Raw genomic sequence first — 25,021 nt, forward strand, 5'->3', positions numbered from 1 at the left:
CTGGCGAACCGAGAGCGCGTCATCGGGTTTGCTGGCTATTCATCTGTCGTGGAAGCGTGAACTCGAGCGTGTGGTAGAGGTGTAGTGCAGCAGCAGCAGCAACAGCAGCAGCTCGCCTCGCGAATCAACATCGTCTCTACTAGCGCTCGTTCCTCGAGGAAAGATAAAAGCGTGGCAGTATGGCATCCTGGAGAACATACACGGAGGAAGCGCGGATCTAACAACGAAGAAAGACGCGATGCCGATCGTAGCCGGTTCGCGATGACCTCTACATTTCCGTTCGACTCGTACGTGACTGAGTCCCTCGATCAGCCGTGATTCGACGAAACGCGCGCGTCGCGACGCGGTGCTTTTCCGAGTGTGATCGTGGCGACAGCTGGGACCGAAGAGGAATCGCGGCTTGAACCACGAGGGCTAACCATGGCTACTCTGGCGGGCAGCTCGTCGTCGGGCCTCACCAGGCCACCGACAATGCTGGAGCAGCTTCTCGAGGAGATCAACTTCCAGAGGACCAAGGAGCTCAGGCAGATGCTCAAAGATGGTTCGTACGAGTTCGTATTTAAGTTGAAGCACTACTCGTTCGGTTCAAGGGATGTTTAGGGAGGTTTAGGGCGATAAGGTTGGGGAAGCGGGTGAATGCACGCGACGAGGGTGTGTTCCTGAAGGGATCGGTGCCTTTGTTTGACAGACGCTGCCAGACGAGGGTGATTCCACGATCGATGAGTGTGTGTGAGGGGAAAACGAGCGAAACTGTTTTGCGTACGGCTTGCCTGTTTCGTTGCTAATCGGCGATGTTTCCAATCTATTTTCGGAGACTCGATTCTTTATTTCGTTTTTCGCTTAGCACGTATGAGTAGTTTGCTAGGTCTAATAGATAATATAGGTGCGTTTAAGTTGTTATAGCGGGACGGAGGAATAAATTTAAATAAGTTTGCATTCTTAATTACGATGTTGCGAGGTCGAAGGCATTTTCAGCGAGACGCGCTTCAAAGCATTCTCGCAACGTTTTAGTTCATGCACGTAATGCTTTTTAGAGTCTAGTATTGTTAGTTTCTCTTTGTTTTCCATTTGAAATCATTTATTTTTGGACCGACGATTTCCTTTTCATTCGTTTCTTTTGTATCCTCGCACTTGTACACTTTCTTTGTTTTCGTCGCCTATTGTTTATCGGAAGTTGACGATCTCAAGCTACGATTTAGTCGTGCGAATGATATACGCTAGGAACGACGAGTAATTATTGCATACACTACTTCATTCTATAAATGTAAGATGACGTGGCGCGGTATCAATGAGCAATTAGATGCACGCTGCGTATATAACTCGATTCACAAAATAACAAACATCCTGTCGCAAAACATGATTAGATTTTCTATTTTACGAATAGGAAAGATGTTTGAAGTGGCGTGTAAACGTACATAGCTAGGCACTCGATATCGACGAGGATGTTGTTAATGAACATATTTATATAGGATCATGAGCTATTTCCGCTTTAGCCGACGATCGGAAAAGGCCAACTTTCATCCATGTTTTTAATAAAAGCTCGTACAGCTTTAATAAAGCAGATAGGGAATCGGTGAGATGTCAAGCTGCCAATAGAGGCTGCGATTAAGTCCTCGCGGAACATTCTTATCGATTATCGATTGCCTTTAGCGAGATTCATTCGCTCTTAGTTCCTGCTTAATCGAGGATTATTTTATCTCGCTGCACCTTCATAGATAACTTCGAATCGCTCGTTTTATCGCTGCTAATCTAAAGTTCTACCCTTGTTTATACGAACTTTCGCCTTTCTGTTTCCAGAGGTACATTACATTTTTTAAATATATTTCATTCTTATAATCAATCAACTTATTCATTTTAATGCTGCTTTAACTAGTTGAATCATTCTAAACAGTTATTTTATTTATTTCTATTAATTTTATTTTAGTTATTTTAGCTAGTATTAAATCATTCTACAATTTTAAACCTTTTATTTTTGAAGGATATAATTCATATCAAATTGAACAGTTCTACTTAAAACAATTTTCATAATATCGGATGTACGATTTTCGCAACGTATTACAAAAACATTGATCCTTTCCTGAGTGGTCTGTAGGAAATTTAAAAAACCTTTTTTTTTTCATACACAAGTTATTACTTAGATTTTGAGAAGCGAGAAAATTTTGAAATTGTTCGAAAGAAATACCTTGAGCTAAGAAGCTTTAAATTCCAGAATATACGATATTGCAGCGTGTGGAATCTGAGGCGCGTAGTATGAGTTACAGACGACAAGTAGGTTAACGATTCCAAATGGGATCCCGCGACCGCGAACAGATAATTGCATATATTATACGTAACAATCCAAATCTCTAAAGGAAAGATATTTTCAAAATATTCGAACGTGTTTTCGAACTACAATGATATTTTCGATATCCCTGTTATTTCCTGAATCGTTTTTCCATAAACAACTTGTTAAGTGAAAGAAAAAAAGTAGAAATTAATTGGCAAATAAATTAGAGGAATATATTGCACTGATATAATCGTAAAGTCTGCTGTATCTTTGCATTTTTCGTGCAGATTTTTAGGACGACTTAATAATTTCCTGTTTATATTCCTGCAGACTCGGGTTTCGTGATACTTCAAGGTACAACCTACTGGACGGACCTGTTTGTCAGGCACTTCCTCTTCCAGGCGGAGCATACGATCGACGGCGACGATCTCCTTTTCTTCGTGCGCAAAAAACACGTGAAAACATCGTCGAGATACTTACCAAAGTTCGAAACGGAGGTGGACGTGTTCCGGAAAGACAGCAAAAAGTTACCAATCGGCGATCCCGACATCGATTGGGAAGAAACTGTGTACCTGAACCTAGTCGTGCACCAGTTCGACTACACGCTAACGTTAGCGATTTGCACAAGGACGAGTCCCAAGGAATTGCAAGTGAGTCGTTCTTTCGTTCCTTGCGTTAGAAAAGGAAATGGATACTACAATATAGCAGAACTTTATTCGTTGCAACGATATTTTATTTGCTGCCCCATTAACCTTTACGTAGAATTGTTATTACATAAGAACCGTTTCTTCTCCGCTGCGCCCAGATTGATAGAACTCTATGATAATTTAAAAGCAACATAGAATATTAAATATCAGAAGAATTCATACAGGAATTATGCACTCTTCTGCTTAAAGAGTTCGTAGAACAATGTCTTTACTGTTATCTCAGAAAATGCTACGACTATCTGGTAGCGACTATCTATGAATACTGTTTGCTTATATGACAATGTCTTTGGTATAGCTATGTTTCTTTCGACCGTCACGCGTCTTAAACGAACCATTTACAAATGGGTGAAAAATCTCAGGAAAAAAGAGAAGACATGATAAATGATACTCGCCAGGGTTGACCTTCTACCTGGTATACCGATGAGAACGTTGAACGTGTTCATAAACTTGTGCTATCGAATCACCTTCCGGGTAATCGCTGAAGGATTTGATGTCAGTTTAGAAAACGTGCATTGAATTGTAAAAAATGATCTAGAAATGCGAAAGCTTGGTGCTAAGATTGTCCCGTAGTTTGCTGATGAAATTCTGACGAGATTCTTGAGCAGAGTAGTATTCAGTCTAATTTGTGCTCTCTTTGTTATTTTACCTGTAACCTTTGTTAATTTACTTGATTTCACATTGCAATTTTATGCCAAAGCTTTTCTTAAAACGTTATTGCGTATCGAAAGCAGGGCGAAATTGACTCATAGAAAATCAGCAGAGTTAATTCCACTTTCTTGCGATTTTTTAACGAATAAATATTTCAGGTATTACGAAGACACTCGCAAAAGGTTTACGCAAGCCCGAGTCGGCGGCGAATGGACGCGAAAGGAGATCTCGAAGAGATGACGTACCCGCATATATGTTTCATGGTGGACAATTTCGACGAAGTTTTCTGTGATATTCTAGTCAGGGATGGGGAGATGGTGTGCGTGGAATTGGTTGCGTCCGACAGGGAGGGCGCCATTCAAGGTGTCATTTTTCTCGGGTCTATCAGATACGACGCTTTGAAGAAAGTATATGACGCAAGAGTACGTTTCATTAACAAAGTCATGTTAACCAACTCGTTACATCAGCTATTTTTAACAAACATCGTATTTTAACTTTCAGTCCAGTCTCAGTACCAAAATGGCGCAGCGTATGACCTTTGGCTTGTTTTCTGGCGCGGCTTCCCAACGAATAGAATTCGTTCGAATGAAGGGACCTCGTGGTACGATTATCAATAGGAAACCCTTCGACAAATCGATCGATCGCTTCTAGTTTTCTATGGAAACCTGAAAACCTTCGTTGCTTGTTTTCAGGCAAGGGGCACGCGGAAATGGCTGTGACGAAGCCAAAGGGTTCAGGAGCGGAGACACCAACTTCGGAACCTGGCTACTGTGCCACGGATTCCCTCTGGGACGCTGATTGGGACGACGCCGAGGAATTATTTATGTATCGACATCAACGAAGGCTATCCGACCCAAGCGCCAATTTGAATAATTTCGTCCGGGGTGGTTGGAGAACGAAACCAGACACAGCTGCAACGAAAGCCAGGTCAGAGAACGAGGGTCTGGACTCGATGGCCAATGGACTGAACGAAATCGAAGCTGGAGACGTTCGAGACGGTAACTACAAACTGCTATCCTTTCATGGTGTTTAGTCCAAGTTCGAGGAAGACGGGACGAAAGTCGCGGATGAAGATAATAATCTTATATATTTACCTTCTCCCTGTTCTTTCTAGTGCCTGCACCTTTCAGAGTCGACTGTGCATGCTGTTGTGTTACGTATCTGTGTATTCTGCACATATTTTTCTTTCGATAGTTAGTTGATCCTCTTAGGAGTCGGTCTCGATGATACATCGATCTATGATTATTATTCGAAGAATCTTTATTTGATCTTTTTTCCTTTTTTAGATTTTTCTTTTTTTTTTTTAGTTTTTTTAGTTTAGATGATTACGATCGAGACGCAAGAACGCTTTTCTGAATATTCTTGGATTATTAATACGAAAGGTGTTCGTTTAAGATCGCGTACGTGATGATCAGAGGCACTTTCATCTTCGTGATTATTTTTTCTTGCTGTCGAGAACGTGAAGCTCGAGATCGGTTCGAAAGAACCTAGTTGATCCATGTTCTTGTATTCCTTCAGACCACCAAGTGCCACGAGACGCAGTGGTTCGGTACATTTCGCAGATAAGATCGTTCGAAAATCTCCGAGAAACGAACAGAGATAAAATACGTGAGAGTTCGTCGAGAAGAAACGGCTGTAGAGCACCACCACCAACACCACCACACGCGAATTTCGTACGCTTGTCGCGAAATGGACGATTGAGCTAAAAAATCAGACAAAATAGAGCCAATGAAAATTCAAAGATAAAAAAAGAAAACAAAAACGAATCGAAAAAGAAGCCAAACTGAAAAGATATAGAAATACATTGTCTCTAATCTGTGTCACGTGCCTTTCCGGCTCTTTCCTTTGTAGCCGACCTACAGGATAGCAGCTGGGGCGGCCGGGGCTCACCAGGAAATCACAGGAGTCCTCAAGTCAGGCGACGAAGATCCCCTTTCCTTTCTGGCAGGCAACAACGTCCCAAGCAAAAGCAACGTAACTCGTGGGAACGTACCGAAAATGAGAACTCGTCGAATCACAAGGAGGCCTATCACGAAACACACGGTGAGCGTGCTCCTGCGTGTTCAAAACGATTGTTCTTCGTCTCTCGCGTTTCTCGTCTTCCAAAAGAACTAACTCGAACGCCAATAAACCTGAAAACAATCTCGATGTCAACCAATCTACGAAAACCAATTAAAACGATAAAGCCGGCAAATCTCAAAGCAATCTGGACGTCGTCCAATCTATCGTACAATAACCGATCGAATAGAGCCAACGAATCCCAGAGCAATCTCGATATCGTGTACTGCATTATATAAGAACCAATCAAAACGATAGAGACGAAGGGACGAAAGAATCGTGAAAACGCGACACGAGCGCGCACACAATGTCGAAACGAATTATCTGGTGGCAGGCCTCCGCAACCACCAACACAACCATATCGAAGTGGGTAGCGAGATACTCGTGCCAGCGGCAGCTTGTTTGACTGACGACAACGTGAGACAGAAGCTGGACGCGGGCGCGATTCTGGTGCATGGCAAGGAGGAACTACCGTACGAGGAGGACAATAACCGCAAACGAAGGCCATACAGCACCGGTCAGATTAATCACGAGCGGATCAACAACTTGGAGAACGACGAGGAGCATCGACGACTCAGCGACGACGAAGTGGTCAGGGTACGTCGGACCGATGGTCGCCGGCGTCTTCGTTCGGCTGGCTCGGATCACGAAGAATACTACACCGGCCGGAACAAGAACAAAAACGACGAGCAGATGAGAGATAAAAACGCGAACGCCCGTATTACAAGAGGCAACCTGACCACGCACAGACAGAGCGCCACTCTGCCTAGAAGGAGGCGAAGACGAGCATTGTCCGGCAGCTTCGCAGGCAACCCTCTTCCGCCGCATCGAGTCACACCAGACGGCACAGCTATCTACTATTGGTGCGAGCTCCCGCGCCGCCCCGGCTCACAGGGTAAATTCTTCTTCCCCCTGCCCGACACATCTCTACACCCGATCACGCGCCCACGCGTACAGGACACGGGTCTGCTCTGTGAACGACCGCTTTCTTTTGCGCAATTTACGAATTAAGCCGAATTATTATGGAAATACGTGGATATCATAGATAGGCGGGAATGATTTTTTGGTTTCCCTGGAGGTCTCTAAGTTCCGTTTGATAAGTTTGTCTAAAGCAAAGGTCTGTTTCAAGCCTTAGAAGAAGACGTTGCATAACGTTTAATAAATGTAATAAAACAAGAAAGTTAGTATAACAGTTTGTTTGTTTAGAAATAGTTATTCCTAGACAAGAAAATTAGATTTGTGTTGAGAATTGAAAGATTGATTGAAGGGGAACTGGAGAGTTGCATAGAAGTTAATAGGAGTAGCTTTGTTCAGAAATTCTTACTTCTAAGTAGGAAATTAGATTTGAGTTGAAGATTGGCACACTAAGAAGTTAACTAAGAAGCTCGGAGAGAAAGATTTAACAGTAAAAATTAATAATACGAGTAGCCTCGTTATTAGAAACAATTATACAGGAAGATTAGCGATACGCGACGAAAACTGTAAAGCTAGAATTAACAATTTACACTGGAGAGAAATTTAATCTTTATATGCAGAGGATAACGGTCGTTCATCGAGCAGCTCGTGCGACACCAAAAAGCAGTCATGTTGTCCATTGTACTCAACTCGTATTCTTGTACATTCATACATTCCTAGTTAGGAAGGTAAACTTGTACAGCCATGCTCAACAAATGACTGTGTTTATGAGGATGGTGAAATAACAATGGCAACGGGGGTGCGATCAATCGACTATTATTGTCGGCCATTATTGTTGGAACAGTCGTGACGGTGTTCACTAGTGCTGGTGGTGGTTTCTAACAGTAATTTATAGGGTGATTAATTTTATACCTCGCGGCTCTAAAGATATCGGGGTGGTAACGAATACGAACCAACGTGAAAAAATAGCGGCCGTTTTCGTTACGCGAGTTTCACCACCGGTATAAACATAGTCATCCACGATGAGGGACAAGCATTCACTGACACCGATAGAGTCGAGATAGAAATCGTAGAATGCGAACTGTCCGTGTGGTAGCAACAACGATTCACCCTTTCTTTCTGCTTCACAGCGTCCGATCATCTTCAACAATGCGCGAACAAAATATCAAAAAAGGATCTACCAAATAAATAAACAAAAATGAAAAGAACGAATAATACAAAGAAATAAAATTAACAAATTAGCAATTAATGCGAAAAGAGAAAAAAAATGAAATATCGAACGTTGTGCGCAGAAAGAAGAAGCTAGTGCATCCCTGTTTCGTGTTTACTTATTCTGCGCACCTGTAGCTAATGTGCATCATTGTAACACCTCTACATATTTTCGTGCTACACCTGTTCACCTTTGCGAACAATTATTTTAGCCATTCAACGTCACGAATTTGAACAGCAATTAGCTAGCCGATCCTCGAACCCACATCCGATCCTTTAATCTTAATTCACTTTTGTCGATCGTCTAACCAGATTTATTTCCTGCGATTGCTTTCATATAATTTATCGACACGAATCATTCCAGGATCTTAATCGTTGGTCAAGCCTCTGACTTAGTTCGATATTCAGAGTTATTAGCAATAATCGGTTCGTTCTCTGTGTGTTAACAGAGTTGGACGACGGCGCTTACAACCCTCTGTGGACGATGCGAGGATTCACACAGACCTTCCATTTCTGGAAAGAGACCAGACGGGCCCAATCCGTTCCCTTGAACGCGTTTCTTACTTATATTACCCTGCCATGGTGGAGCATTGCCAAAGGTACGCCATTAAAGATACGACAGACTCATAAAGGAAAGAAATTCCCTGGAAGGAATATGGATTTGATTGTTTGTTTCTGATAAATCCAAGACAGTCATAAAAATAGCATTGGCCAAATAATTCACACATGTAAATAAGATAGTATTAGCAATGCGTATCAGTGAACTAGAGAGGGAAGTAAGTACATTCCTTCACAGGGAACATGCTTTCAGTGCCGCGCAATAAATAACGCGTGTTATCGTGTATTTACAGATATTCTTGATCATCGAGAAGGACCTATTCTGACGTTCTAGCCAACACAAGGACGTCCCATTTTCATTTCGAACAAATTTCCTTTTCCCATTTCGCTCCCCACTTTATACACACTTGGATAGAACTGTGGCCCGACAAGATCGAAGTGTATAGATTAAGGAATAAACGAGATACTATTTATAATCCCGCGCCTATTATTTTATTATCTCCATATGGACAGGATGATGGTCTAGGGCTGACAAAGGCGACCGAGGAAAAATCAACACGTTTAATAAAGATTCCCTTCGAGATGCATTTACCTCATAGTCCTGCGTGTCTAAAGATATAAGAAGATACCAACGTACTTCGCTAAACTTTATTCCTTTATCCGTTTTCTTTCTCCTGTAGCTTCAGCTGACATTATTCGCGAATACGTTCAGATAGTCACCGAAATTAGTCCACGTGTGATCCCAATAATCTGGATTCGCTCTGTTATCCCATGGCAGGTTGCCAGGTAATATCGCAGTGGCGTTTAATTTACGTAGCCTGTCTCGCAGCTCGGTCACGAGGGAAGGATACCTTGAACCCCCCAAAAAATAAGCAAATCGCATCATCAAGCGCGTGTCATCGGTAAAAGAAAGACGTTGAAAACGTTGATATTATAGAAATTGTCTCACTCACTTGTTTATAAGATTATTATCCTCGCAAGGGTCCTGTTGGACATTGAACAGACAAGGCGCCTCCAGCGGTTTGCATAGTGGCAAACTATCATTTTTCGGAGGACACTTAATCATAGCATCCTCCCGAAGCCTGCGAATAGCGTCTGCAGACAAAGTCAAGCCGACGCTGGCCACTGCTCGACCAGCTGTACTTCCGATCACGCCTCCGATATCATAAACCCATTCCCTTCCGGATGGGCCATACCAACCGTCCCATTGACCATTATAGGTAGACCCTTAGAACCCAGAAAATATAATAATTAAATAAAACGAATTCGAATGAAATTGAGAAGTAGAAACCATAATACACGGTAGTTTACCAAATTTTCCGGCCACATGAATTTTTTGTATTCCGAAATATAATCTTCCAATATTTTCTAAATCGAGGTATTGTGATATAATCTACTCCAATACTATAAATATATGTATAATATTTATATTCCAATATTTTCTATTCTAATAAAGAATTTTAACTGATATTATAAAACCATATAACAGTGCTTATTTATTGAACTGTTTCTTTTTTTTTAACTTGTAACACTCATATTATATTATTTCGAAATTTCTTCAGGTATCGTTCTTGGATATAAAGAGAAAGGATTAATCGACCGGAAACTTTACCACGCCATTGCAGCTCCTAATTTCCTGATGATAAAGCTACAATTACTTTTTACCCTGAATGTACTTCCAGTCTCCATACGTGATTCCTGCCACTCCAAAGATATCGTCGATATTATGAAGAACCATTTTTCGTGGCGATTCTGTGTCTTCACTCAGCGCATACCATAAGTCCATGCCGTCGATGCTCAAATTAGATGGATTTCCTCCAGCAGCTGTTATAAGCGTTGGCAACCAGTCACTGATGTGAAACAATTGTCTACTCACTCTCCCAGGACGCACTAATCTTGGTGACCATAATAAACCGGCTCCCCTAACGCCTCCTAATAAGGATAAATTGGTCGTTCAATTCTATATTTGTTTTATTTTCTCGCATTGGAAAATCATATACAGGTGAGTGTTCTTTCAGTAATACCTTCCCAGAGAGTGTTTTTTGTGCCTCTCAGAGGCCAATTCGAAGCGGCGTTTAAATTGAAACCGGCCGGTGGCCCGCCATTATCCGTGGAGAACACGATCACGCTGTTTTTTAGCATCCCCTTCTTGCGAAGAGCTTCGACCACCTGGCCAACCGACTCGTCTAGCTTGCTCAGCATACCTGCAATAAAGTCATCGTATCGTTTTCTGAAAAACAACGTTGACGCTATTAACGCTGCAATTGTCAGAGTAATCGAGACAACGACTTATAATTTGAAACAACGTATTTTCAAAACTAAGCATAAGTGCAAGCACTTTCGTGAACGCTTTCGTCGATTTGTATAGCAAAAGAAAACATCTTACACCAAGCATCAACGCATTCGTCTCAACTGGAAGACTAGTTACAGAGAAAATTTAGATTCCTACTCTTTTTTTTTCTTTTTTTACTTTCCATATCACGATGTTATACGAAAGCTCTAGCGAAGAATAAAACGATCCCGAGTTTTCTTTCTAGTAATTTTCTAATTACAGAAATAAATAAGTAAATTTTATTTCTATTAGAAATAAGTAAGTGTCAACACACTTTAGGACGATAATTTTTATTAGTACAAGTTTCATGCCTTAGTCATCGATAATCGTAGTGTTAAAATTATACGTAGATTGGTAAACAAGCGTACTCTAGTTACCAGCAAAGCGCCTACGCTCGTAATTGAAGATATTGGTGAACTTGGCGACATCTTGGTCGGGTACTGGCAGAGGATTGTAAGAATTTCCGGAATGTACAGCCGCGTGAGGTAAATAGAGGAACATTGGACGACTGGCGTTATGATCATTGATTAGTTTCACTGCCTCCTTCGTGAAAATATCCGTGGAATATTGGCCGTGGAGATCCCAGGCTGAATTTAATCCCCTCCTCATGTCTAATCCCCAATATGGCTGCATTTAAATTAAATTGTACAGTATTCTCCTCCTTCAACGATTTAATTTAACCCTTTGGTGGCGTAATTAAATTAAACGAAGAATTTAGAATGGACGGTTTAGAAAATAATTTAAATCTCTTTCTCCTCAAGATTTCCCGCGTTTCTACTGTCAGATACAAAGTACGTAGCTCGATCTTTTACAAGAAACAAATGCGTTACTTTTAATGACGTTTAAAATACGCAGTTACTACGGAAAGTATTTGGAAGCCACCGCATTTATTTATTATCGCATTCGTATGATAGTTAATTAGATCCAACAGTAATAAATTTCGTATCGTTTAATAAAATAATGATTTCGTACGATTGCAAGAATTTTGTACGAAAGAAACGTAGAACCTAATGTCAAAAAAAAAAATATCCTAAAAAATCCTTCCTTAGAGAGTTAGGATATGTAACGATACTTTTGCTGCCATTTTTCTGTATACGTAGTACATTAACGTGTGTACAGTATATTTGACGGTTCGTCCGAGTCTCTTTCGGGATACGCTGTTAAAAGATGCAAATTAAATTACTTACACTTTCCACGGCACTATGATCAAAGTAATCATGATGACCGCTCCAAAAGCCAATGTGCGAATCGAATCCTCTATACATAGGCGTGTATTCTTTCGTGTAAAATCCCAAATGCCATTTACCAACGATGTGCGTGCTATAGCCAAGTTCTCGAAGATATTGCGGTAAAAGCTTCTCGTGAAGAGGGAGTCCTCTCGGCTCGGCGCATTTCAGAACCTAATTCCACGCCATGTAACGTTAATTATACTCCGATTTCTCGGACTTTCACAATTAAAAACGCGAACCTTGTCTCACCGAAATACCAATTTTGTAAGGTCCCGTAATACCAACAGTTAAAGGTCAGCTATACTTTCGCCGTATGTATGAAGTCAATGGAAACAAAGTGAGAAGTAAGCGAGATCGAATAGTTGGTGTAAATAATTTGTAAATATAATGGCGAAAATATAGCAGCGTAATTTTCATAAAAATTCTATAATCCGATAATTAATATCTAATTTGTCTAAAGTCAAACAATTGCTGTCGATAAAGTTAATTATATTATCTTTCGTTTCACTCGTCTGTCAAATATTCGATTTTTAACGTAAATCAGGCAATACAACAACTGACTCAATTTCGTTATTAAAAAATAATTCCGGTTCAAAGATTGTTACAAAACACAGCGACACGGTGTTTTCCTCTCTCCATAGAACGAAACTAGTATTGTCGGAGTGCAACGAACCACAATGGAATTAATGCTTGCGGTTGTTAAATCCTCCTTAGCGCAACATCGTTTTATTTACAAGCCGATTACGCGCTTGAATAGTTAATGACGGTGCCGCGTACCCCATGTTGCATTCCTGTGTGAATGGGATGCTTGCCGGTCATCAAAGCGCTCCTGGACGGTGTGCAAATTGGAGTGACGTAATAGCGGTCCAACAGCAAGCCTGAGTATGCCAGAGCGTCGATATTTGGCGTTGGGATTTGTCCCGATCCGTGAAATCCGACGTCGTTCCATCCCTGTTCGGCGGATTTAATTAGGCGCAACAATTAAAATATTCATCGAACTCTTTCAACGGCAATCGATATCCTTGATATATCGAAGTGTTTGTAACTTGTATGTTGACTTCTATAAATTTCGATAATACAAAAAATGTACAAAGTGACGCAAGTTTTTCTAGCTACATCTCCTCGGGATAATTTATAGGTATAAATAAATAAACGAGTAAACGAGTATACTTATTAGCATTGGAACTACATCGACCTTCGATATCTAGATGATTGTTTCATTACGTAAAAACACGATTAATATCCAATTATCAAGAGATTAATAACTTATTTCTGCAAGTTCATTTATTGCAAGATGACGGGATAATAATCGTTAAGGTGATTTGAAGAAATAGTCTTTAGGCGAATCGTTGCCACTTTTCTCTACTTTTCAAGTTATGCGATCCGTCGATGTGGCTTCTTTATTTCATTCTTTTCCCATTTTATACCCATAGAACAACGTGAGAAAGTCTCGTTGATAGAAACCTGAACCACTCTGTACACGAAGCTTATAATAGCAAATGAACGAAATGACTGACAGCTCACCAGGTCGTCGGCCAAAATGAAAACGATGTGGGGCTGCACTGCAGCAGCCACGTGACAAACAACGAAAACTGTCAGGTAGAACCACGACGCTGTTCCTCGAATCGCTATCATCCTGTCACGATGCCGGTCGTCCACTCTCAGTCTTTCGTGGAACTGTAAACCGGTTTCCTTGAAGATACTATTTTCGTTCTCGACGATCCAGTTCGCTAAAGAATTGCCTCGCGATCGATGTATCTGTCTTGCAATAATTGACTCGGAAGTTTAATCCTCGTGTCCAACGACTGCTGTCTACACGTACGGAGAGTTTCAAAGCTTCGCACGACACGGCGCCAGCTACGAGTGTATGACGGAGAAAGAAAGCGCGAAGACGATGGTAAACGACAGCCGTGGCGAGCCTGTGATAACAGAATGATAAACTCGCGCGCGTAAATGAAAAACAAACGACTCCCTCTCCTCTTTATCCGGAAATCAGCTGAAGAAGCGAGCACTCGGGCCGACGACCGATGCAAAACTGTCCTCGGCTCGTCCTCTTCTTAGCGGCGATGGTGGGGTTGGCCTCCCACTTTGGAGAACCGTGTTCTTCGTCTTTAAAACGTCCGCGGTTGCACGACGATTTCGTGGGTTAGGTCATTGACACGCTCAGGTTGAAACTACATAGAAGTTTCTAAGCAGAGCTCGGTCATAACTTGCCATTGCGTTGGGTTTCTACCCTTTAGCAGAGTTTTCTTTATTTGTGAAGAACGGTCGTGTTGCGTTGTAATTATATGCGAAGCTTGGAGAACGGAAATATCGTGGAAACCATTCTCGTTTCTCGACATGACTAAGTGTCAAGATATTTCTGACAAGAAAGTTCCTGGAACGGGAAATGCAATCTTTGAACAGTTAGAAAATCATACGGGAGGAGAATAAATACAATTTTGCTAATAGACAAAGTATTATGCGATTTTTTGTTTTTTTTTTTTGGTAAATAAAAGAGAAAAGAAACAATGAAAAGCAGGAATAAAAATTGTCTCTAAGAAGAAAACGTTACATTTTACTATCAATGGAAGTATTGTGTAATTACAACGTGACACGAGCATTTTTGGTAAATAATGGAAACACGGATGAAAAGTAAAAATGCCACGGTCGAAAATTGCGAGTGATCGTTATCGAGCCATTATTATTTGTGAAAATGGACACAGGTCAATTTAGATGACTATCAGATGGAACAATTGTTAGGAAAATGGTAGGTGCCTAACAGGAAAGGGAATGCTATTCGGTGACGTGAATCAGTACATTGTTTGTCGTTATACCGTAACGATTAATCCCGTGGGACATTGGGACGTATTAAATAAGCACGTAACACGGTGTTGTAAAACCGAATCTATTAAGTTGACTCGTGATTTCGTCCGATGGGAATTATACAAAGTTATTGAATGAACAGTGCAGTTTCATTCTTAGCGGCAACAATTAAGTCCGATTAACGTCACTTGACCTAACGTTGCAAAGTGCAACTCCGACTTTGTTTGCCTCGTGCAGTTCGCGCATGATTTTGCAGAAAAAGTAAAGAAGCTTCCGCAACGACCAACTGTGTGTTATTAACCGCGTCTCGCGAACTATGGCTTTGCTTACTTGGAAGTCTTGGAACATTGTCTTATCAATCTCTACGGTGACTGCCAATGCGACCATTGGAAATAAAGTCACTTACAACGAGCTGATTGATAAAACGGTACTCAAGTTATAACTGCAATAAAAAAATAAATTGAAGCTTATGAAATGTTCATGTTATTATAGATCGATGGCTTTGCCGTTAATTGAAAAAATGGACATTTTGTATGTTTCAATATCGATTAAAATGACGATGTTGGCGACTAAAATGCCGCAATAATTGCTCAGCAGAACTTGGAAAGAAATATGAACTAATTACCTATACCGAGCGTTCACGGATTTATTAGCCAACGTTTGTCTCGTAAAAAGCGCGAGGAGAACGACGAACGGTTGAAAATGAACTACGTATTTGCGATATTTTTTTTCATTTTATAGTTGCATTATTTTTTTAAATGGAAACCTTCCTTCTCTTCGCATCGTAAGAATCGAATCTTCTCATCGTTCTGCGTAAAAAAAGTATTAAAGTGACATAGTTGAAAACTGATCGATTTAAAATACAGTCACAACTTTAATTTTGTAAAATATTATACAGAACTCCTATATTTATATTTTCTTTGTCCTACACGTGATAAATTTTGTAACACCCTGCATATCACGATAATAATTACAAGTGATAATGATTACTTGATAGTTTATATTTTTCAATGTCATTATATGATACACAAGCTCGAAAGGTAAAAGGATCTTCAAAGACGATTATGCATAACGAAATTATTATACTATATGTATAGTCGATGTATATATATGTATAGTAAATTAATATACGTATTATCGTATATTACGTGTACTTTCTTTTATCTATCAAAAATACACGATCATACGAAAAACGCACTTTCAGATGACAATCGTTCGATCATGTACGATGTTCCATGCAGACGACGCTCTTCTATTAGCTGGGGAGTACCATGAATTCTTTCAACGATCTCTACTCAACGATCTACCGGTTGCACTAATCTCCGAATCGAAATCAACGGCGTTCGAGATGTTCACTCTGGGCAAATATTCGTACACGATATACACACAGTTCTCTGTGATATATTTGCTTTGGAAATTGAACCAATTCATCGTGGTTGCATCCTCGCAGCCAATGCTTCAATTGCTTCTGCAAAGGACAAAGGACTCTGGTTGGTCGAACTTCCAGGGTTTCCATATTCTGATAGACAGGAAAACCGAGCAACGCGGCTGTGTGAACGCTTACAATTTCCTGTGGACAGCTTGGGAATACGACAGACTTTCCACCATATTTCTATGCATCGATCCGATCGAAGGGATCGTCCTTTATACTTTTAATCCTTATTCGAGCATCGCGCCTGAAGTTTGGAGGAACGTTGGACATTTCCATGGGCGCAGTGAACATCCTTGGATATTATTGAAAAAGAAGTATAATGGTGAGTCGCTTAACTTGTAGCTAGACCGCGAACTCCGTGTACAAATTCGACGCTATCGATGCTACCGAAGAAGTAGCATTTGTTGTTAATTAGACATTTGCCTCGTTCTCCATTTTGAATATTTTCACACATATTTATTAGGTCGTCCGAAAAGTTTCTTTCGTTTTAGAAGGAAATAATGGATGCACAACATTTTCCATTTTATATTATTTTATCGAGTTACCTATGATTCATTTTGTTCTATCAAAATAAATATCGCAACATTTTACAGATTAAGTCTCGTGTTTGTATAAAGATGCATCGTTGTAAAAGACGTGTCTATAGAAGAAAGACACTTTCGGACAACCTGATACATACTGTGTGCATTCCCCTTATGGCGATAAAGCAACAAACTAGCGAATAACTTGGCGATAAACTAGCCAAACGAAAATTTTTACCACTGCGCGATAATAAAATTCATTAAGAAAGTAACAACGTTTAGAAAATAGTGTGAGTAGATTCTAAAATGATGATAAATTGAATGTGAAAGATTGGAGAACATGCGAGGACTTGATGTTCGACAAAACGAAAGATCTAACCGGGTACGAGGTCCGAACGAACGCCATATCCTTCGAGCCGCATCTTCAAATAGACCCAACTAAACGAGGCTTGGAACAGTTCTCCGGTGACAATAGCGAAATCCTGAAAATAGTGTTCAAGAAGTTGAACGCGAGCCTTCGCGTGCGTGTGTACACTGGATCTCCGTATACTTTAGGAGGAATTGGCAGTCACGGAACCATGGTGGGAATGATGGCTGACTTGGCTACTGGTGAGGTGGATATAGGAATGAACGCGAGGAGCCTGTATAATACATGGAAGGTCGAGTACGTGTTCCTCCAGTTTTAACCCTCCATAATGCTATGTGACTTGGAATGATAGGCACGCATACGCTGCTGCTCATAAGTACGTAGAAGCTTCGATGAATTTGTATTAGCCCTTTCAGGGTCGTGTCTCCTTTTAGTCTGTGAGAAAAAATTAGTTTTTTATCTGTTATTGATAACGCAAATATATTGCGTTATTCTATATGTATATCATATTTATGGCGTAACAATCGAGCAAACCAAAGACGACGAAGACTCCTGAAATCGCCAACTCTAAATGAACTTTAAATAACAAAACTTATATTAGGTTGTCTGGAAAGTATTTTTCGTTTTTAAAATAGGAGGTAAGTATAAAATATATTTCCTTTCTTAAATAATGCATGATCCTTTCTCTTCTACCACCTTTTGCCATCTCTCCGGGAGCCTCATAATGCCATTTGTCCAAAATTCTCTTGGCTTACTTAAAAAATATTCTTCGAGATCGTTTTTCACTTCGTTTTTAATTTCCTCGTCGTACATTAAATGTTCATTTAACTCAAAGAACCGTGATCGATCATGATTCTTCTCTTCTATAAATTAGCGAAATTCTATTTATAATCTAAAACACGTGAACGTTGTACCGAGAGGGACGTTCGAATGAAAGAGATGCATCGAATGTCCGACCATGTCGGAAGAATCTACTTGAAAACGAAACGCAAGGAATTCTCTTTTATATCGATAACAAGATTGCCATGTGTTTTATTGCAGACACACGTATCCTCACGGAGACGACGGTCTTTGCGTGTTCACGCAACGAGCAGGAGAAATATCAGAGTTTACCAAGATCATGTCCTTCCTATCGCCAGTTATACACGCGGCCAATGCTGTCGTGTTCGTGATCGCCCTTCTGGTTCTTACGAAATACCAGGGGTTCGTAAAAGCTAGCGTGAATATAATACGTTTGATGACTTTTGGCGCCGTACATAGATTACCGGGAACCAATTCCACCAGGATCTTCTTCAGTAGTACGTTCATATTGTACTTGATAATGAACGCGCTGCACCAGAGTCATTGGGCTTCGTTTCTTACTATTCCTGTTTCTCTACCAAATATTAGAACATCGGAGGATCTTAAGGTAGTTGTACGATCTTAAGCAAATTACGAATACTTACGGTGTACCTTGTATCGATACTTGAACACCACAGTTTCCCAGCATTTTAAAAAAAATATCGTAGCTGACCGAATCACATACTTTATTCATGTAACACTACAGCCACGGATGATTCATATATTTTCCTGCAAAAAAAAAAAAAGAAAAAGAAATAGCGCACGAAATTTATATCTTGTATAAGTTTATCACAGAGAGACTCTTAATGCAATAGGAAAAACCTCGCGGTTAGAGAATCAATCACGTACTTTACTAAATGACTAAAAATAGTATCATTAATGCGAATGTTAATGCGAGTCACTGTATTTATAATTGAGCCGCTTATTTGCAACAACGGCTGACTGCACGAGACAGAATATAAACGATATCGATGAAATCATATAACCGGTGCTTTGGCATTAAACTTGAAAAAATCTCGCAAAGTGGTTTTCGCATTGCATTAAGGAGTGAAGTACTTTAGCCTGTGAGGAGCCGGTTTTCTAATTTTAATATTAACGAAGTTTCATCGTTCACAGAAGTCTGGCTGCCAAATCTACGGATCGATGTTTCACGGTCAAGAGCTTCAGGATCCCGAACTACAATCGCGTTTCCACAAGGACACCTACTATGCTTGCAAGGAGCACGTGCTTCGATCGCGATGCGCCGCCTGCTTAGGTGACTGTCTTCATCATTACATGAGGATCCGCAATGAAATGCGCCTTTATCGATCTAGGAAAATACAGCAAAACTCGCTAGTGTTCAAGACCAGAGAGGATTGGCCACTGCTTGCTTCTGTAACGCAAATGATTCGAAGAACGGTCGAAGGTGGAATTATAGAAAAATGGAAGGAGGAGAGTACAAGAAAAACGCGCTGGGCGTGGAAGAAAAGGCAACTGGACAAAAATAAAAGCTTCAAGACTTTGAAGATGCATCATGTCTTGTTCGGCTTCTATATCCTGGCGGGTGGATACGTTTTAGGGACTGTGGCTTTTCTTGTGGAGATCTTTATGGGAAGGCGACGAATTGACAAATCCTCAGGAAATCGGAAGCATTGAACGAAAAGTAGATTTTCGATGTTAAAATTGTTGGACGCAGTGGTTTTGAGACGATTTTGTATCCGGAGAACATGATATCACAGGAGGTGGCACAGTTTCGACGATTCTTGGGAATGACGTCATATTTCAGAAATTTTTCGAAACCAGAATTTTTTAGATTTGGTTCAAAATTTTGGGCCGATTTTGCGAAGTGGCACAATTCTGGCAATTCTTGGAAATGACGTCACTTTTCAGAAACAATCGAGGCGATTCCTGGAAATGACGATATTTTCCAGGAATTTCTCGGAGCCGAAATCGTGAAAATTTGGTCCGATTTTGCAATTTTGTATCGGGAGAACATGATCTCACAGAGAGTGGTACAATTTCATCGATTCTTAGAAATGACGTCACATATTTCTCATTTTTATATTTTTGTTTTTTGGTGAGTTTTTGTGAGATTTGATAGTAAAGCGGATAAGTAACGAGACTGTGAAATGTTGTTAAACTACTCTGATCTATCGAAACTCTTTCTAAATACATTTTGTATAATTTTATTTACAGTAAATAATCTCATTTTTCATTGTATACTCATTTCCAAGAAGATCGTCGTTGCTGGTTGCTGTTGGCTGCTGTTGGTTGCTTCTCATTGCTTGCAGTGCCCTGACATGTTCTATCACATAAATGGCGAATTATCTTTATTGGTATAAGTTATTACTAAATATGTAGACGATAACTTATATAAATACTAATTTTATAATTGTATCATGTAATAGCACTGCTTAATAAAAGAATTATTTATTAATTTCACTATTACACATGCGATTGTAAATTCCTTTCGCAACAAAAGAGAAGATTGATATTATTTGAATATTTACTGTACTACTAATATTGATATTATTAATTATTGCAATACCTACAAAACTCTCTTTCGCGAATAATCAGTAAATAATTTAACAAATTGGAAAGGACACAAAGGAATTTCTTCGCAAGAGAACAAGATCTTTCGAACGACTAAGAAATATGGGTAACTTTTCGTCAATTTATCAAGGATAATAAAACAAAATATTAATTGATAAACTTTGCTTTTAAAGTTCTCTCGTGTTCCCTAATTTTACCATGAAACGCAAAAATATTGAAACTTTCAAAATGATTCTATTCCTGGCAACATGAAACTAGCGCGATTCCAGCGAATTTCTAAGTTGAACAACCTACGACAATTTCGACCTGGCAAAAACCAGAACACCGAGGGCTTACAATCGAAGGCAGTAAATGTGCACAACCCTTCTTGAACAATCGATCTTGAACAAAGAAGACACAAGCGTGTTAAGCGACCAAAACGGCATAGTGACCGAATTACACTTGCCCAAATTGTACGCCAGCCCGAAGTTAACCGGCTACGCGAACAACACTCATTGCTACAAGTTGCTGCCCCTGGTGGCGAACGGTGAATACGACGTGTTACTGAATATTCAGTACGCCTCCAACAAACCGAACATGACCACCACCTATCTACACGTCAACCCAACAATCAGTATTCTGACCAGGTATCCAGATAACGAGACAGTCTACGCGAGGATCTTGAACTTTATGAATTCTATGTCGTACTGCGAGTTATTTATTATAATTACCGTGTTTATTTTTAAATGTTTTACAAATCGAGGAAAAGCACGCGCCCGTTTAAAAGTCGTACGAGTGGCGTTAAATAATTTTATGTCACATTCCGTGGAAGGTTCGTCCGATCGCGGCGTTTCTTTTATTTACGTTATCTTCGATTACGTTTCAAAGTAATTTATCTTCTTTGTTGATTTCGCCGATTCTTGCGTTATATCCGTAGATTCTGTAGATTCGTGGACACTTTAAGGGCAGCCGCAGTCAACATCTACGCATATGTGTGAATATGAAAACGCCATTTTTCACGATGTACTGTGTGTACTCTCATCATTGATCATTGGGATTCGTATCATGTGAAAAAGCAAAGGAACGTGACTTCTGCTGAGGATAGGTCTTCGAGGTTATCGAGGATAGCTTTCGGCTTGGAAGTTTCACCTTTCGAAACACGGGACAAATGCTTCGTACTCGAGGTACGCGGTGCGATCTGATCGAGAGACGCGTTCAACTCGGTGCTGATGCACTTGTCGCCGAGTGGATTAATAGGATCGTCGGTGGGGGACAAGGTGATGACCAGATACTTGCGCGAGTGCAAGAAGACTAAAGAGGATGAGAAGAAAAGTTAGGATGCGATGAAACTGAAGCAAGTGGAAACTCTGCGTTTTATATTGTGGCTTTCGGACGGTGTGCTTCGACACCGGCATTTTTCACGAAGATCTCCTTACAACGTGGCGACTGACAATGACATAGAAGAAGAAAAGGAGAAAAGAAATTCCCATTTCTCCATTCACTGCTTGAGGTATTCTTAAATAAGTTAAACGAGTGCTTTGACTGGGTGTTGATCACCTTGAATATCTTCGGCGCTTTCGATCGCAATGGAAAAGCTATTTTTTATGGCTAAATGTAGTTTGTAACGTCCTTCTCTGTTGCGGATTATTCTAGGCCAACTTTTAAAGCTCCTCTGAGTATAATCTTACTCACGCGACGGCACTTTCAGGATAACAAACAGGTACTCTTTTTCATGAGAACGAAAATGATCGCTGTTTATCATAAAATTTCAAAGACGAACAAGGTATTCGAATGGCAGAATCTCGAATTCGTTTTCGACAACAAACGATAATAATAACTCAGGGCTTTGAAGGGATATCAAAGAATGGATATTAATTGGTCAATATTGTATTTATTTCTTCAGTTTATTTTAAACAATTTGTTCATTCGAAGGACCTCGTAAATCCCCCGTAAAATGAATATGTTATATGTTTCTTTTTACAATTTATATCATATACACAATGATAGCAATAATAATAATAATAATAATAATAATAATAATAATAATAATAATAATAATAATAATAATTATAATTATAATTATAATTATAATAATAAAATTAGTAATAAAATTAATAATAATGATAATAAGAATATAATGATAATGACGGCGATGATGATATTAACTAATAATAATAATCAATAGTCAATCATAATAATAATAATTATCATTATTATTATAATAATCAAATTAATTGTAATGCAAGCCAAAGGCGCAAAACAAACAAAACGTAGAGTATACGACATAGTAAAACCGTCATCACTTTTCTTTTAGTCAACGGTTATTTATCTATCTTTTATGTACGCAATTTACAAACCGTTTGTCAGCTGCGCATTATATCTCTCTCCCCTCCTCTCCTATCCATTTTGTTGCAATTATATTTTTCCTCCTCTCATTGTCTCTGCACTCCTATTTTTCTCTCCATTCTTTATTCTCTCGTTTGAATCGCCGTGTTTGCGTTTTCTTTTGTTTCTCTCGTTTAGCAAAACAATCTCACTCTCTCCCTCCCTCTCAATCCGCTTAAGCTGAGATTACTATAAAATAGATAAAAAAGCCCTGCTCGCAAAATATCTCGCAAATATATCGATATATATATGTATATATATGTATATATGTATATATTGTCACGGTCTTTCTTCTTCCCCGTTCTGTTTCATTCTCGTTTCCTTTCATTCCTTTCCTTTCTCCCCCGTCCCTAACCGTAGCTCGTTAGCGCGTATCAGATCGGTCTCGAGGCGAATCTGTCCGACATAAACCGATATTATTTCGCTTCGCAATCGCGATCTTCGCGTTTTCGTTCGAACAAGATCCAACAAAGCGGAAAGAAAGAGAAGACCTCTGCCCTCGAGTCGCGCGATCGACCATAGGATCTCAGCATTCGTTCCCCGAACTCCGACCGAATGCTGCGAACACGACGACCTGTACAATTTTTCTGTCGAAATTTACTAGCAAACTTGTTCTCTGTTTCTTATCCTCCGATGCTTTCTTAACGTCGCATTTTCTCCGCCGTTTTCTCTCGGTCCCGGAAAGATTCTGTCGATTGAACCTTTGCGGTCGAAGCAATTGGACAGCTTTGTTGCAACTGCGTCGCTACCTTATAATTTTCGCTATGTGCAAAATGTTAACAAAGATGTTACGATCGGGAAACGAGAAAGTTAGAATCCAATCTGGTCGATCGCGGAATTGTGCGTGGCAGTTCCCCACAGATCGCCTGACAATCGTGAACGTCGTTCGTCGAGACCGGAAAAACGATGTTGCGTACGTTCACGAACCGTACGGGTGAAAAGATCGAACGATCGGATCGACGCATTCGCACACCCACGTAACACGGTCTCACTGCTCCCCGATCCTGTTCTTCAAATTCATTTCCATTCCTATCAAAGCGGTAAAGGTTAAGTGGTTAAGTTAGCTTAAGTAACAACTAAAGGATTCTTCAATGGTTAATGCTCTTTTTTTTTCTTTCATTGCTCGTATTAAGCCTGTCGATCAGTCCATTCTTGTATTTCGTGGTTGGGGAGGGTGGTTTTGGATCGAGTACTTATGCTAGATCGATCAACTTTTTTCTCTCTCTCTCTCTCTCTCTCTTTCTCTCTTTCTTTCTTTCTCTCTCTCTCTCTCTTTCCGCGAATCCCACCGTCTCTCAGCCTTCCGCGCCAATAAATACAATAATTAATTAATCGATCAATCAATCAATATTTAATAATTAAAATAAATAAAAAGCAAGTAAGTAATTAGCTTTCGTTAAGCGAATTTGGTCTCTCCTTGGTGCGGTTGCCATTCTATGTCTCTCTCTCTCTCTCTCTCTCTCTCTCTCACTCACTCACTCTTTCTCTCTTTATTGCTTCGTTCTCCACTTTTCTGTATCCCTTTCTCGCATAATACACTCTCATAGACACACTCTCTCTTTCTTACGGCCTCTCTTTTCTGTGCCCATTCACGCTCTCGTTCGTCACATCTCCCTTTCGATCCTACGAGTCTCTCCCTCTTTCTCTCTCTCTCTCTCTCTCTCTCTCTGTCTATTCGCTTGCTTGCTTGTTTGCTCGTTTCGTTTGCTCGTCTGTCTGGCCGTCTCTTTGAGATGATCTCTATCAAACGTGACCGATCGACGCGCGATTTCAATTTCTCTGGCAGCCGAGCGGGACCCTCACGAGTGAAGGGTAGAGTCTACTTCGGAGAACGAGACAGACTAGAGTTCGCTAGAGTCACTAGAGCGTCGTTCGAAAAGTAGAGGCGAACGTTAGTGGAGGTTACTTCCTTTCTTTCTATATTTTTTCGAAAGAATTATTGCAACGTCGGCTCACTTTGAAAGACTACCCTTCGAATCGTGTAAAGAGTCCATCCTGTCACGCGTCGATCGTACTACGCGGTATGTTAACTAATTAATAAATTGCTTGTGCATTGCTCGTTGCTACTTAGTAGTGTTCGGCTGCTCGTCACCGTGAACGCGAACTCTCCCGCCCTCATCGCGTCTCTCTATCCTCCGTGTCGTGTCAATGTATATCGTACAAATATAGGAATACGGCTCGCGAAAGACGAGGATCCGAACGACATTTGAAATGTTCTCTCGTTTTCTCTTGTACAGC

The 25,021-nt window shown here is 40.2% G+C and overlaps 3 protein-coding genes and 1 pseudogene across 5 annotated transcripts; 3 read left to right on the forward strand and 1 right to left on the reverse strand.

The window, feature by feature from the left end:
* Nucleotides 1-26: 26 nt before the first annotated feature.
* LOC117155671 (uncharacterized protein KIAA0930 homolog) lies at nucleotides 27-8,837 on the forward strand. 3 transcript variants are annotated; one of them, XM_033331907.2, is made up of 9 exons: nucleotides 27-541; nucleotides 2,597-2,916; nucleotides 3,780-4,043; nucleotides 4,123-4,222; nucleotides 4,314-4,619; nucleotides 5,473-5,664; nucleotides 6,014-6,574; nucleotides 8,253-8,402; nucleotides 8,655-8,837. In XM_033331907.2, exons 1-9 carry the CDS (start codon nucleotides 421-423, stop codon nucleotides 8,693-8,695), a joined length of 2,055 nt encoding a protein of 684 aa, XP_033187798.1. In that variant the 5' UTR covers nucleotides 27-420; the 3' UTR covers nucleotides 8,696-8,837. The 3 variants fall into 3 exon arrangements, with proteins under 3 accessions (XP_033187798.1, XP_033187799.1, XP_076475366.1); XM_033331908.2 differs by lacking the exons at nucleotides 5,473-5,664; nucleotides 6,014-6,574; XM_076619251.1 differs by lacking the exons at nucleotides 5,473-5,664; nucleotides 6,014-6,574; nucleotides 8,253-8,402; nucleotides 8,655-8,837 and adding an exon at nucleotides 5,140-5,463.
* Nucleotides 8,838-8,995: 158 nt separating this feature from the next.
* LOC117155672 (arylsulfatase B) lies at nucleotides 8,996-13,966 on the reverse strand. Its single transcript, XM_033331910.2, has 8 exons — nucleotides 13,447-13,966; nucleotides 12,700-12,873; nucleotides 11,881-12,093; nucleotides 11,071-11,320; nucleotides 10,386-10,565; nucleotides 10,027-10,293; nucleotides 9,315-9,588; nucleotides 8,996-9,212 (listed from the first exon to the last, which is right to left on the reverse strand). Exons 1-8 carry the CDS (start codon nucleotides 13,555-13,557, stop codon nucleotides 9,044-9,046), a joined length of 1,638 nt encoding a protein of 545 aa, XP_033187801.1. The 5' UTR covers nucleotides 13,558-13,966; the 3' UTR covers nucleotides 8,996-9,043.
* Nucleotides 13,967-15,043: 1,077 nt separating this feature from the next.
* On the forward strand, nucleotides 15,044-20,264 carry LOC117155676 (uncharacterized). The gene is made up of 5 exons (XM_033331919.2): nucleotides 15,044-15,154; nucleotides 15,932-16,481; nucleotides 17,011-17,344; nucleotides 18,089-18,455; nucleotides 19,004-20,264. Exons 1-5 carry the CDS (start codon nucleotides 15,044-15,046, stop codon nucleotides 19,520-19,522), a joined length of 1,881 nt encoding a protein of 626 aa, XP_033187810.1. The 3' UTR covers nucleotides 19,523-20,264.
* A 506-nt stretch (nucleotides 20,265-20,770) lies between these two features.
* Nucleotides 20,771-21,848, forward strand: LOC117155796 (uncharacterized; annotated as a pseudogene).
* The last annotated feature ends 3,173 nt before the right edge of the window (nucleotides 21,849-25,021 follow it).

Source organism: Bombus vancouverensis, chromosome 6 (assembly GCF_051014615.1).
Source record: "Bombus vancouverensis nearcticus chromosome 6, iyBomVanc1_principal, whole genome shotgun sequence".
In the NCBI taxonomy this organism is placed as follows: Eukaryota; Metazoa; Arthropoda; class Insecta; order Hymenoptera; family Apidae; genus Bombus; species Bombus vancouverensis.